This window comes from Halictus rubicundus, chromosome 1 (assembly GCF_050948215.1).
Source record: "Halictus rubicundus isolate RS-2024b chromosome 1, iyHalRubi1_principal, whole genome shotgun sequence".
NCBI lineage: Eukaryota > Metazoa > Arthropoda > Insecta > Hymenoptera > Halictidae > Halictus > Halictus rubicundus.
Window position 1 is genome coordinate 16,705,318 of NC_135149.1, and position 14,060 is coordinate 16,719,377.

General features: G+C 49.8%; 1 protein-coding gene across 1 annotated transcript in view; it reads left to right on the plus strand.

Moving 5' to 3' along the window:
* The window catches only part of LOC143355637 (uncharacterized), a 97,202-nt gene that overhangs the window by 12,476 nt on the left and 70,666 nt on the right, over nucleotides 1–14,060 (plus strand). Inside the window, exon 2 of the mRNA XM_076790654.1 lies at nucleotides 10,322–11,344. Within this exon, the coding sequence (XP_076646769.1) occupies nucleotides 11,101–11,344 (244 nt within the window). The 5' untranslated portion in view covers nucleotides 10,322–11,100. The remainder of the gene's footprint in view (nucleotides 1–10,321; nucleotides 11,345–14,060) is intronic.

Below are 14,060 nucleotides of genomic sequence, written 5' to 3' on the forward strand. Positions count from 1 at the left end.
AAACGTTTATTCTCGCTCGACGGGAGAAGGCTGCGGCGTTGTTGCTGCGTTCCTAACACGGTATTCTGCGGCGATCCGACTAGTTTGCGTGGGACGGGGATTTTCAGGTCGCGTTCTGCCGGTCCGATGGAATGTCAGTTTGATTTAGAGCGCCGGGGGAGGGCTCTATTCCACGTCGAAAATTTTCGCACGGAGCTTAATCGAATCCGTTATACAACGTTATTTATACGAACCTTTCGCTCGCGAACTCATCTATCGAATTCTATGCGCCTCCGTCGGTCTTCTGTTCGTCGAACGTTCGAACGCACCTCGTTCGACGTGTCTACCGCATTCGCAAATACCTGGGCACACCGGCACAATGGTCTGTTCCGGAAAAATTTCACCGCGCCTCGTTTCTGTTCGCTGTTCGGTAAACAACAACGCGATCTTCCATGGCCTTTCAAGAAGTATAGAACAGAAGCATTCGCTTTTTTCACTCTTTTGTGTGACGGATTTTTTAGAGCAATATATCGAGCAAACTAAACTTCGTCGATGTTTTCAGAGATCCGACGACTGGGCAATCAGTTCTCACTGTCGAAGCACTATCTATCGGCGATCTCATAATTTTTGAAAGTCTATGGCTCAGAGCTAAACACTTGTTCATAGATCCTTCAACAGCAACTTCAATCGTAAACCAACAAGTCGCCCTCAGTCACGTTGAGCTTCTTCTTGGGAAAAGAGGAATCTTCCCAAATTATTGGAAACCCTATTAATTTGAGTGAAACGAATTATTTGTATCGAGTTTGGCAAATTTAATTAGGGTCCGCGATATGCTAGAAGGATGAAAGAGTATTCTTTGTATCATCCATTTTAACTTTTCAATTTTCCAGTACATTTGATTCTATGGTATTTCCGAGGCTGCCAGGTGGTCATCGAAAGTGTTGCGCTTTCGGTGGATAAAATGTTAGGGGCCAGTGGTGGTCACGTGACTTTTGCAGAGTCAGCAGTCATCAATTTCCGTTCACAGCCTTCAGACACAGACTTAAGATCCGACGGGTCTTAAGTCTGCGACTAAACTCGTCACATTTTTTGCTCTATATTATCGATATCATGAATTTTGACGCCAGAAACGGGAGGAAAGTTTTTGAAAATAATATAGTTTTTGAAATATGGCTCAGTTTGCGTTACCCTTGATTTCATCCAGAAAACTCATCCAATGGCATAAAAATGCTTGGATTCCACGGCAAGCACATCGTCAATTTTTGGCCTACTTCTAACGCCTATATTACCAAATATGTGAATAATCTCGTCAGATTATGACCAGCGCGCACTGCATTGAACCTTCCTCATTTAAATGAGCCCTTCGAATGCGTCCAGCGAAAAATATTCTCATATAAAGACGAAAACTTTCCTCCGGTGAAACCATCTTTCCCCTATTTTTGTCGGTTGCCTTATCGCGGATCTATGGAGACTTGGCCCTTAAGGATTTCGGGTGTAAGCCGAATCGCTGGGAAAACATCTCCTCCCAGACACGGCTTACAGCGGAAAGCCTTCTCGGTTTTGATTCAGCAAATTGTTTGGAATGTCGACGGCTCGATCACCGTAGCAATCAAAGCACTAAGGCACATGCATGGCAGACGACTCCGAGCTCTGACAAGACGAGCAGCCCGCTCGTCGGCCCGATAACATAAATTTCCAGGTCGGCAAACAGTTCGTTTGCCTTTTGACCGAGCTGATCCACGGATCGCGTCGAGTCTCTGCCGACTCGACAGGATTCTGCGCCACGGGCTATGCAGCCTGGCGAAACATTCGGCCGCGATATTGCAGCCGAGAATTTTCCAGCGGCGTAAACGCGGTTGCGTCGTTCCCGGGGAAACTGGAAAGCGTGTTGCGCACATGGAAACATATAACCACGGGCGAGAGACAAATTCGCGCGCCGATAGGGCCGTTGCTCTTTCGATCTCCAAAACCTGCAGGAAACTTTGCATGAACGAACCATTACTGTTAAACCCTTGTGCTTCTCTCTCACGCAACTTCCGCCGCCGCCAAACTTGCACCGAAATCAACAAAGAACTAAACGGATTAAGAAAAGGCTATCTCTCAAACATAGCAAAGAAGTGACCCCCGTATCGTAAACCTCGACCAAATGAAATTGGTATGATCTTAAAACTCATGGTGGCTCGTCGATGTGTTAAAGGCCCGCGCCCTTTTAAGCCGAATCGGGGCCGAGTCTCTGGCTTTTGCGGCGATCGGATGCCGCCGGAGGCTATTAATTATTGGAAACTCGAAAGTCTGACCACCGGGTTCGGGCCGAACTTGCTCGCATTTTCCGTCGGAAAAGCTCTCGGTGGGTCGTGCGCGCCCGTCTTTCGTTACTCGCTCGATATTCAAGCATGAAGCTCTGTAATTTCCGGCGCGCTTACTGCCGCGCCGTGCCGTCGCGTCATGCCGAATGGATTTGCATCGGCGGAATGCACAATGGAAACACGAACCGGCGCAACAAAGCACGCGACAACACCGGGAATCGTAATTGCGATAGGAGACGACGGTCTATCGAGATAGACGTCCACCTGCTCACCTGCTTCGCGTGTGCTCTCTCGGCCATTGTTGTGGCTGCCTCGCGATCGGTTCGTCCGTGTGTGTGTATGCGTGTGCGCCGATCGGTGAACTATTACGTAAATGAGGCCCTGTTAGCCGTGAGAACCCGCAAATTAGTTGCTCGCAAATTGCCTCCATCTTCGGGCCAGCGTTTTCGATGCCGAGCGAGAGAGCCACCCCCCTCTCTTTCTCTCTCTCTCTCTCTCTCGCACTCTTCGAGCAAGGTTTCCGCGTCATTTACTCGAACGGAAAGGAATGGCGGGCGGGAAGCTCGCTGCGAGCCGAAACTAATACTCGTAGCTAGACCAAGAAGAAGAGAGAGAGAGAGAGAGCCCTTTGTTCACCGTGCCGGTGACTCTCTCGATCTGCCTGGATCCCGGATTTCTCTCGGGCGCGTCGACATTCTTCTCGGTTAATACCGGGCCGGGAGAGCGTCATTCAGCTGGTAGACAAGCCTGGCGGCGCATCTTCTTCCCGGATTTACATGTTGCGGCCGAAGTGCATCAGCCCGGCTCGCGCAAACTCGCCGGAGCGATTTATCAACCGGAGACTCGCGCCGGAAGATCAACTGCCGTACGCTTTCCCCGAAGAATCCTCGCCGAGGAAATTTCTGTTTCGAGCCGGACGACACGCTCGTTCCTAGCGACTGACTCCTCGCGGACACAATTCTTTTAACGATAATTAGAACCCTTTCGTCCTTTGTCGTTTCCTTTCGATTCGAATTCCTTAACGCGTTCACTGGCACGCGAATTTTAGTTTCGTACAAGTTTCACTTATTTCACGATCGGCGTTATTGGTAACAATTCTTGATTACTTCGTAACGCAGTTCTTACCTGACGCTGCAATCTGGTTAATTTCTGCACGAATAAATTGATGCTCAGTGGAGTTAATTTTGTGACAATATTGTTTAGGTATTTCCGTTTGTTTCCATGCTTAGCTTCGACAATTTAACAAAGCGAAACTCATGGTCTCCACGAGTATTATGCTTTGTCTATGACTTCAAACAACAACGTAAATAAAATGATTTTAATTAGTGTTATTTAGACTACGATATTGTGGACGTCACACATGCGTGGCGGTGAAAGCGTACGTGTTAATGAAGTATCGCTTTATTGAAAGCAGTTTAATGCAACGTACAATATCGTTATTAGACTGCGGATTTTATGCGTTGGTCGAACGCAAACCTGTGGACCGTAGATATTGGAAGAGCCAAATTTATTTGGAGAAATTTTTATTCGACTGCTGTTTCCAACAATCGACTCGAACAATTTTTATTTTGTACAAAGGTCCGCAGTTTAATCATTACGTATGAAAAGCTCCCGGCTTCCAATGGGAAAAAATTGAATGCGTTTGATCCGCGCACCCGAAGACAATCGCAATACGTATATCGTATTCGACTCAGAAATATTCTACTTTTTCTATAAAAGATTTATGGTATTCTGACCAAACGATAATTGCCCGTCCCGCAGAGATATACATGTGTACATACATTCAGCGAGAAAAAAAATTTATGTTCTCCGGCGATCGCTACAAGCGCCGGCTGATGAAATAACAAACGGCGGCTTGCCGGTCCGCTTTTGTCGCGGCCGAGCCTCGGCATAATTCGCGCTGCAAAGGGCACAATGAATCCGTCGAGTTTGTAATTAGCGCCATTAAGCCCGAAAAGGTCGAGTAATTGAATTGGTCATTGATTACTTGGAACATGGCTCGAGCGCTGCCCTCCAGCGATCGATCAGAAATCCATGGATTAATTAATGCCGCTTGTTGTTCGAGAAATCGGAGCCGAGCGTTGCGGAGCAACCATCGTCGTTTTTTTTTTTGCGATTCGAGCACTGTGAGACGGTTCGATCGCATCGGAGCAGATGAAATAAGCGTGGGCGGTACCGTCGCGTCGCGTCGCTTGTCTCGACACGATCGATCTGCTGGTCGAACGCGTTAGGCCCAGTTTACGTTCCAGCTTCGATACTAAGCGCTGATGAAAGCTATTCAAACTGTTAACACATTTCTGCTCGCTGCTTCAACCGCAAACGTTTCCACGGTAAAACAACGAGTGCTATTTCGCTATTATCGACGCTCTTATCGGGCATCGAAGCTGCAACGTAAACGCGGCCTTGACCCCCCGACAGCGGTGCCCGAGTCTATTTTGACCCGTACTATCAAAATCGTCATGCAATTGTTGAACTTCCAGCGAGTAGATCGATTGAATAGTATTTACAGATGTACAAAAATTGCTAAATAAATCCACACGTCGGCCTTAAGCATCGTCGATTGTACAGTTACAAAAATGGTCCGCCCTCGAAAGGCTAAAAACGAGTCGAAAGAAGTGCGGCGGTCGGGATCAGAAAATCGCGTTGTGCATAACCGGACTGTTAACCCTTTGCACTCGAAGGAAACATTTCTTCCGACCTAGAATATTTCCCTTCTATATATTTGTTTTCATGTTATACAGACGAAAATGGTGCGATTTACACGTACGGTATTGAAATGTTTAGTAATTTATTAAACACAACCAAATTTAATAATGCGAAACATATTTTGAATAACGATACAGCAATTTTTAGTGGTGCCTTACAGTCACCATTCGAGTGCTAAGGGTTAATCGATTCGTTGTTCTCCCGAGGAAATGGAATATCAGCGACGGACGACACGGCGTTGATCGGGGTCGGGAGCCGTCCCCCGAAGGTGTAGGAGAAGCTGCCCGGCAAAAGTTAATTATAAAGCTGGCTACCGGTATCGGGGATCAAAGTGAAAAACACGGCCGCGATCTTGCTCGGGCGGAATTTATTCTACGGGGCAAATTAATTAACAGTTTAATGAACTAATAGCGGAGAGAAAGGGCGGAAAGAGCGAGTCGTCGACCCCGAAAGTTCGCATTCCAGACCGGTGGGGGCCGATAGGCATTTTTGACCGGGCCGCCGCGCCGCCACCGCTGGAACAAACTGCCGTTGTCGACCCGCGCCGGTTTAACGAACCTAACGGAATTAATGTCGAGAAAGTTTCTTATTAACGCCGCAGATGCGGCGATCCAAGTCTAGCGGCTGCCGCCACGGTTAACTCGAAAGGCCGAGCAGCCTTTCCGAGTTCGATTATGCAAATCGGCGCGGCGAGTTGCGTAACGCTCGCCCCGGTGAAACCATAACAGCGAGGCAAACCCGCGAGCGAGCCTGCACAGCCCGAAAGAATCAGACTCCCGGGGCCAGAGAGGCAGACTTTTCATCCGCTTACGTCCTTCTCCTACACGGGCATCGGGTTAAGCTGATATTCCCGTGAAGATGCATGACGTACCGGCCCCGACGCGACGGGTACCACAGCCAGAGCCAGAGCCAGCCCAGGAGAATGTAAATTTTCATTAAAATCTCGGCTCACGAGCACACACCCACGTTCCGACAGTTCCGCGATCCTCCCGCTGATTGCGAGCTAGGCGCTCGGCTCTGCTCCCTTGATTACACGGGCCCGCAGACCCGCCCGGAATCTTTGTCTCCTACGTTTGCGGATTAAACATTTTCTTTATCAATTCACGGATTAGCACTTTGACTTCCCACTCTCATCGACTTCCTGCCGATCGAGTTCGAAAGCTTTTGCTGCGGTTCAAAGAGCTCCAGGTCTACACGTTCTACGACGTCCTCGATGATGTTGAACTTTCCCAAAGCGACAGATCAACGAAAGTACACGGTAGTACGAGCGACTTGGCTAGCGAGCGCTGTCTTCTAGCTTCTTGAGACTCTTCGGATGTATTGACTCGGCGAAAAGCAACCTACTCCGAAGACATGTTTTCGAGGGCTTTCGCCAAGAAAGGCTGTTGCTTGCGGACCATCGAAACGCGGTTTGTACAAAAATGAGAGGTCGCAGAGGAGGATAGGCGTCACACAATCACCGTATCAACGGAAGTATGGCGAATAAAGGTCAATGCATACCTCACGGGCAAGTCCGGCCGGCTCAACATTACAACCCTGGTTTTGGCCCTAGCGTTTAGGAGCCGGCAACCGTGCCAGGCTTTGAAACCGAATTTCTTCTCTGGCCTGTCGGGCCTTTTCCAGATGGCCTTTCGAGAGCGCGTTGACATTTCCCTCCTGTCGATGGCACAAAAAAAAAAAAAAAATGTTTTTAGGAGCTCTAGAGCTGGTTAGGTAAACTATCCGTATCTCTCCTTTACAACACCATGGAAATAGGAAACGTTCCTGGTACTTAGTGAAACAGCATCGCATGTCCTCATATGTATTTTATCATAGGTAAATTATACATATAAAATTCTTTTCAAATAATTTATCGTTATACGCAAATGTAATTTCTCAATGAAGATATATTAGAAACATCTTTGTTCTGTAAATTTTACCACCGGTAGAAGTGTAAAAAAATTTTTTAAAATATGGTCGTATTCTACAATTCTTCCTGTCTGAAATTCCGTTTTTTAATTCGGGTACTTAGAACTGTTACAAAAATATATTAAAGAAAACATTTGAATCAATTTATAAAAATATATGTTTAATATTATTCAATGATATAATTTCAATTATTTGTAAGAACTTGTAGCCACCTTTCGGGTAACCTGTCCATTCTTGTTTCCCAATGATTCAACAGCAACATGTGTTTTTGATTTACATGCAAAATTACCTGCTTAGGTATGGTACGCACGGCGATAATGCAGGTAGAAGCTGTTGTACCGTTCGGTTCGGCCAAGCTCATCAATTTTATGACGGGCAAGGTCAGATGTTGGTAAACTCTAAAAATGAGGCTAGCGTAAGAATGGACACGCTGTGCCTTTGTTCCGAGCATCTCGAACCCTCTCAAGTGACTGTCCCGGACCCCAAAATTCGTATAAATTCGAAAAAACCGCCAGGCTTGCCGGCCTGTCAGGTATGCATTGACCTTGACGACATCTTCGCTAACAAGCGTTGTCCCCTATCTCTTCCAGCCCTGTTCGGATGCGTTGAATCGGCTAGAATCGACCAGCTCGTCGAAGTTAATGGGGCCGGCAGGGTTTGAAATCCATATACGTATGCATGGGTCAAAACCTTTTCAAACTATCGCTTCAATATTGCAATGAGCAGTTTAGAAGTGGTCAATTGTGTTTCCTAAAAGTCCAATCTATGTCTGTATAGAGCCCAAATTGCGAATTTCTACCTCATCGTGGAGTAATTTGTAATATTCGGCAGAAAATTCAAATTCTGAAGCAAGTGTGACGTCACAAGATGGCTGCCGCTGAGAGATTCTCTTAATTTCGCGAGATTTAGTGTTCGTATCGAAAAAAGGGCTCTATACAGACACAGCAAAGACATGTACAAACACGGTGGTATGCATTTTTAATTGATTACTTACTTATTTAAGACGTAAAATGTCTAGAAAAAAAGGCATAGCGTAACATATCGTGACAGTCAAGGCCAAATGCCTGCCGGCCCCCTTAAGCTTCGGAGGCAAGTAGAGCTTTCGCCAAGAATCGCAAACTTTTCCGTTAGCGAGTGAAATGAGGTACAGCCCGGACAAGAATAGGCTCAAAGGTCCGCGCGCGTCGCTCGCAAGAAAGTTTCCTCGGAGCGAGTAAAGGTTGAAAGAGGTCGCAAAGGAGCACAGGTGTCGCGTAATCACCGTTACTCCGTCTTTCTTACGTCGAATCGATGAAGTGGCGCGGCAGGGGTCTAATAAATTATAACCGGGACCTGGGCGTTCGAGGCGCAGGAATTCCGCTCGCGACAAAAGCGTCTCCTCGAAACTCGTCGAATCGCTTTTCAATCCGATTAATAATTTCGCCGGTGTGCCGGTTGTTATACGTTCGCGTCGTGTCTCGTTCGGGTTCATTATACGACGTCAGGCGGGCGCGTCCTGTGACAACCACGACGAACGGAGCCCGAACCCGGGCCCGGGTTTCTCGCAGGAGTGTCCTCGAGGCAACCGCAGTGCAGTTGCAATTTCAATGCGCTGTGCCAATTAATGCGAAACCGTGTTCGAACTACCGATGGCCCGTGTTAATAGCGTCTCGGCCCGGCCGCCGAGTACCAATTATCGATACTAAAGGTCGAATTAAAACCACGTGTCCTAGCGGCGGGGGCTTTTAACCACCGCCTTTAAACTTTCGTCTGCCCATGAAAACCTATTTGCGCGACCCGGTTCGCTCCCGACACCGTTCCGCCGCGTTTACGTTCTCCCTTTCCGCTCGAGCACCTTTTGTTCCCCGGGATTACCTAGAAAAATGAGGCTTTTTGCTCGGATACCGGCCGTAATAGATATTTAACCCCTTTCACGGCACGGTGTTTCGATCGCGCCTCGACTCCGGGGCCGTTCGCAATTAGGTTTCCAGAACTCTGACCGAACGGACCATTGTCAGCGATTTCACAGGAATCTAGGTGACGACCTATCTTGCTGCGCTATCTTGCCTCGCGGTTTTCGCGGCGCAGCGATATACATATGTACATATTTTCTATGCGCGGGCGGGCGCGAACGAGTTTTCCATTCGAGGATTTATCGCGGTCATTGTTCCGCGTCGAAATTTCCGAGCTGGAGCAAGAGACCGAAAAGAGGAGAGCGGGGGCGTGCGCGCGCGGAAAATTGTCGACGCGTGTGGGTCACCGAGCAGATTCCCGGCCCGCGGCACGCGCGCATAGGTTCGTTACAAACTCGCGCGCTTATGAATAATTACTCGGGGCCTCCGAAAACTGTTAGCCGAGCACAATGCCGCGCTAACTATCGGGCAAGTTTAATTATCGAGCAGAGTGGCGCGTCGTGGCGCGAGCCTCTCTTTCGAGTCCCGACGCGGCGAGGCCTGCACGGCACACGCTCTATCTCGTAATTGGCCAAGCGTGGCCGCCTCGAATCCGAGCTGGATCTATTGCGAATCAGTGTCGCCTTCACGAAGGACGGATGGCCCGGGATGGATGGAAATCGGGGGATCAATCCCGTCCGGACGTCGATCAGAGGCTCGTTCCGCGATAGCCGGTGTGCTTGCGGCCATTTAGATCGAGCCACGGGGAGCGTAGGACCAGAAACGGTCAGGGGAAACGGTACCGGCTAGGAAGCAAAGGGGAGCGGGGGACGATGCGCACAGGTCCGGCTCGTAAATCCCCGTATCTGTAGGCTTTTAGAGGCCATTGCTCAAAACCGGCCCGACCGATAAAGCAATCCCTCAGTCTCTCGACAAATGAATCAGTAACCGCTGTCGCCTCTATAGACCGTTCCGTGATTATTTTTGTCCCTATAGTATCCGTCAAGCTCTAGACTCCCGACAGAGTCGGCGAAATTGCTTTTGGTAACGAGAAATGATGAACAGCCAGAGTTTAGGGACCATAACTCAAAACAGGCCCGAGCGATCCTTCGCGATCATCTGTATACGCATTTCCGTGATACATTTCGTGGTTGCAGCGTCGATTAATCCTCTAGCTCTCTATAGAGTACTGTATGTACGTGTAACAATAAGAAGAACATCTCGAAAGAAAAACAAGGCGCTGGGTTCGTCGTCTGGGAAAAAGATTGGAACAGTGGCGTCGCGGGAAGGACGCCAGGCGTCGCGGGGGATGACGGGGCAGCGTTAAATGGCCTTGAAAACGGATTTCTCGGGGGCACGGAGTACTTAAGACCGGTAACGAGCGTGAAGTCTGAGCTGGGGTGGGTGGCAATCGTGGTCGATTCCGTCCGTTAACGTTTCCCGCGACTGCGACGAAAGTAATCTTGGTCGCCGGTCGTCGAATTCCCTTTGCAGGAAATGAAATTACACGGCCAATGCAGAAACACCGGTTCTCTTTCTTTTCTGTTGCAGAAGCGGTCCACTCTCCGGGGAGGCGAGAATGAGCGACAACGGGGTTCGCCGCTAACGAACACCGCCCAGGATCGTTTTCCACGCCGCGTACGGTGAGATTGAACCGGGACGAGAGAGAAAGAGAGGAGGCTCAATTTTCCCGGCTCCTGAAATTTCTGGGCGAGCCCTTGATCCGGAGCTCCGGAAGGCATCCGGTCCGAACTACTCCCGCCGATTGTTGTAGTCCCGAATACATCCAGCAATAAAACAAGAAGACGCGAGTCAAAGTTCGAACGAGGAGTTTAGGGGGCCGAGGCGAGGCGGTTCCGGAGCGTCGCGACGCCGTGCCGTGCCGCGCCGGCTGGAACCCGATTCGCTGATAGGGAGATGCCCGTGGATCCAATTACGCGGTCGTCTTCGAGGACACCGGCCTGAGTGGCCCGGCTAATTGCCCACGGATCAGCTTCGAAGACATGCGAAGCGCTCCGTCTAGGTTCCGTGTCGGTCCCGCGTCCCAGTCTCAAGCAAGTCAGCTTCAAGTTCGCCTTCGATCGTGTTCGAGGCTGTTCCCGTCTAGGATCGGAAGTCCGCCGCGCGAGCAATCACTCTAAATTCGTTGGCGGTCGCCTAGAACCGGCGCTGGAGGTTTCGAACGTCGTCCGACGAGGATCAGCCCGTGGATCGATGAGCCTGGATTAGCTCCGCCTGGGATCAGCACGGAATTGTAGTAACGGCGCGTTGCGGTCGCCGTGAGTGCTAGGAATCTTGGTACCCGGTGATATGCGAAGCTAAGGCCGACGATGGCTAGCGAGCTGAACGCGACCAAGGTCGAGAACTCGACCGGCACCACGATGAATCTCGTATCAACGTTGCTCTCGTCGCCGCCCAGCGCGGTCGCAGCCGCGATCAGCGCCGGCACAGCAATTCCCACTAATCCGTCCACGACAGTAACGGGCGGAGCCGCGGTGACCAGCACCGCTAAGCCCGACCATCACATCTACAACACGACCGGCTACCTCGTGGAACACGACGAGCTCGATCACAGTAAGTAATAAGAGGCCCGGTAGGATAGGTTGACAAGCGTTACGCGCCGTGCCGGTCAAAGCCGGCCTCTAATGGGACTGCATTAAGCCATGCTCGCATGGAAACGCCACTCGTCGATCATCTCGAATGTCCCCGAGCCCGCAGCTGGCTCCCAACCTCTTTCGCGCCCTCTCGACCACTAATTCTTCCCCGGATGTTCGCGAGCTGGCACTCAGGCTCTCTGCGAGCAATTTCCTAGCAAAAATCCAGTCGATCGTGCCAGAATCTCTACGCCGCATTCTCTCACTTCCTTTTTAATTTTTAATTCCGCACCTGGGAAAGCTGATCAGCAGGAATCTGAATAGCCCTAAGCAGAAAATGAAATTCTGTCTCATTTTCCATCGAAGTTCTTCTTCGTTGAGCTATAGGTCCACTGTCCATTCAGCGAAGGCACCCACAGACAAAAATTGCACGTGATCGCTAGACTACGGCATTTTTTATCAAAATTCTTGCACAATTTTAGAACAACACTTTACTGGATGCAATCCTTCTATAAAATATTGATAAGAATATTACCAAAGTGGCTTCTTCTGTTTCTTGCAACAGTCGTCGAAAATGTTTGTTTCGCACAAAGATCCGCAGTCTAGTGGTCTCACTGTAAATGTTTATGCGAATTCCTGTTTCGATAGGTTATTCTTTAACCCTCGCTGCTGAACCACTCGAAATTAGGAGATTAACACTACGCCGTCCGGTGACACCACGTTGGTGCCCCGTGAAAATAATCGGCCAAATGCCGGTGACATAACGTTGGTGTCGCGAAATGATGCGAACGAGTCCTACCGGCGCCAAACAAAAAAAGAATTCCGATTACGCGTGCGGAGGGCATAGTGTTAATAGTCCGGACACATTCCGGCGTTACAAAGGTTAGAAATCGAATTAATTCTTGGGTGATCGGCCGACTCATTCCACGAATTTTGTTCACCCCGTCTCACGTGAGCGAGGAGGACGTACCCCTGAAAAAACAGAATTCGACAGGATGGCGGCGGGTCAAAGCCTGGGATGCTTTTCGCTGGACGCAGCGAGCCGTTCCGTGCCGGTTCGAAAACAGTTTCACAGTTTGTGCCAGCGGCGAACCGCGTTCCCATCGAGTTAGCTGTGCGCCGCGCGAAACGCGATTCACCCTGTTCCGTTTTTTTCACCCCCGGGTGACGTTTATGTCCCCGGGATCGATTTTCCAGAAAATGCCCACGGCCTCGGGACGACCCGTCCGAAGGTCCGTAGCACACACACACTCTCTCTCTCTCTCTCTCTCCGTTTCGCCAGGCTTTCGGGAGAGGATTCTGGGAATTGGTCTAAACGTCGTCCGTCTCCATCCCCTCGGTTCTCTGCCGATGTCACGACAAGCTACCCACGGATTTCCAGATTTACCCTCGTCCCGCTTCCTATAGGCGACGCGCGAAACCGTCCCCCGGCGTCGCTTAATCCCTCCCGGTTCTCCGAATTTATTACTGTAACGTTCCCCGACTTGTTTCCCGATTGCAAAAAGGTATCCGTCGACAGCCGTTCCCATGAATCTCACTGGCGATCGAAGGGTCAGAAGCTCCAACTTCGTCCAGTTTCTTGCGAGGCAACCGTTTCCTTCGAAGCCGTGGAACTTCGTTCCGCGAACCTGGACACTGTGCAATATTGCATTTTTGCTTATTGTATCCAGTTTCCCGAGCGAAATTGCGTTCCTCGAAACTTCTGCTCCCACCGGGCCCTTCCATCGTGTTCCCGGGAAGAAGAGTCTGCACTCTTAACTTTCTAACTGGACATGACGAGTTGATCCGTCGTCGAGAGTTAGCCGTAGTATTCCGGGAAACTTTCTCGCTCTCTTCTTAATTCCTATCTTTATTTAACACGTTCGTTACCACCATTTGTTCCGCTGCTTGCTTTACCGTTAAAATGTTCGATTAATAGACTGTTAAAACGATTAACAGGATTTAGGAATATCGATCTATTTGGCTCCCTACCTCTTCCAATTGATGCAGAACATTTTTCTTTTGCACAGAGATACGCATCAAAACAATGTTCCACAGTCACGAGCTCATTGTGCTGTGTAAACTCCTACTCGAAACAACAAAGTGTAAATGCTTGTAACGGTGGCGGTGAACGTGTTAATCTCTTCCACGAGAAGTCTACTCGACAAAGAACGGCGTTCCATTGTTCGGGGGATCCGAATTTGCGCGAAGATTCACGGATAAGCGTGTAACCCCTCTAATAACAGCTGTCCGTGTAATTCGAAGTTTCTAACGCGCGAGTAACGAGGGGTAGAATCGACAGCTATACGAACACGATCCCGAAGTCTCTCTTTCGCTAATGGAAGGTTAGTTCGAGCGACATGCTCACGGCTGCTCGGTTAGCCTACTCGCGAGACGCGAGACGTCGTCGGCTAATTGCCGGCTCATCGGCGGGTCAGCCTGAAGAATTAGCGCGTCTCGGGCTGGACTCGCGTGTTCGAGTCACGCGCTAATAACGTCTCGGACGTGCGCCTTTTGCGGGATGAGGTTTCGATCAGCGGATAACCCGTTATCAGGTTCTCGCAGGCTCGGTCCCTGGCATCCCCTCGGTTTTGCGCCCGGGTCGGGCGAAATCTTCCCGTCTTCGTCCTTGTTCGAAGCCGGCTGACTGCGACACCGACAGAATACTAATCGCAACGCTGCGGTCTACCAAAGTCGGATCGATACGATATCCGCGC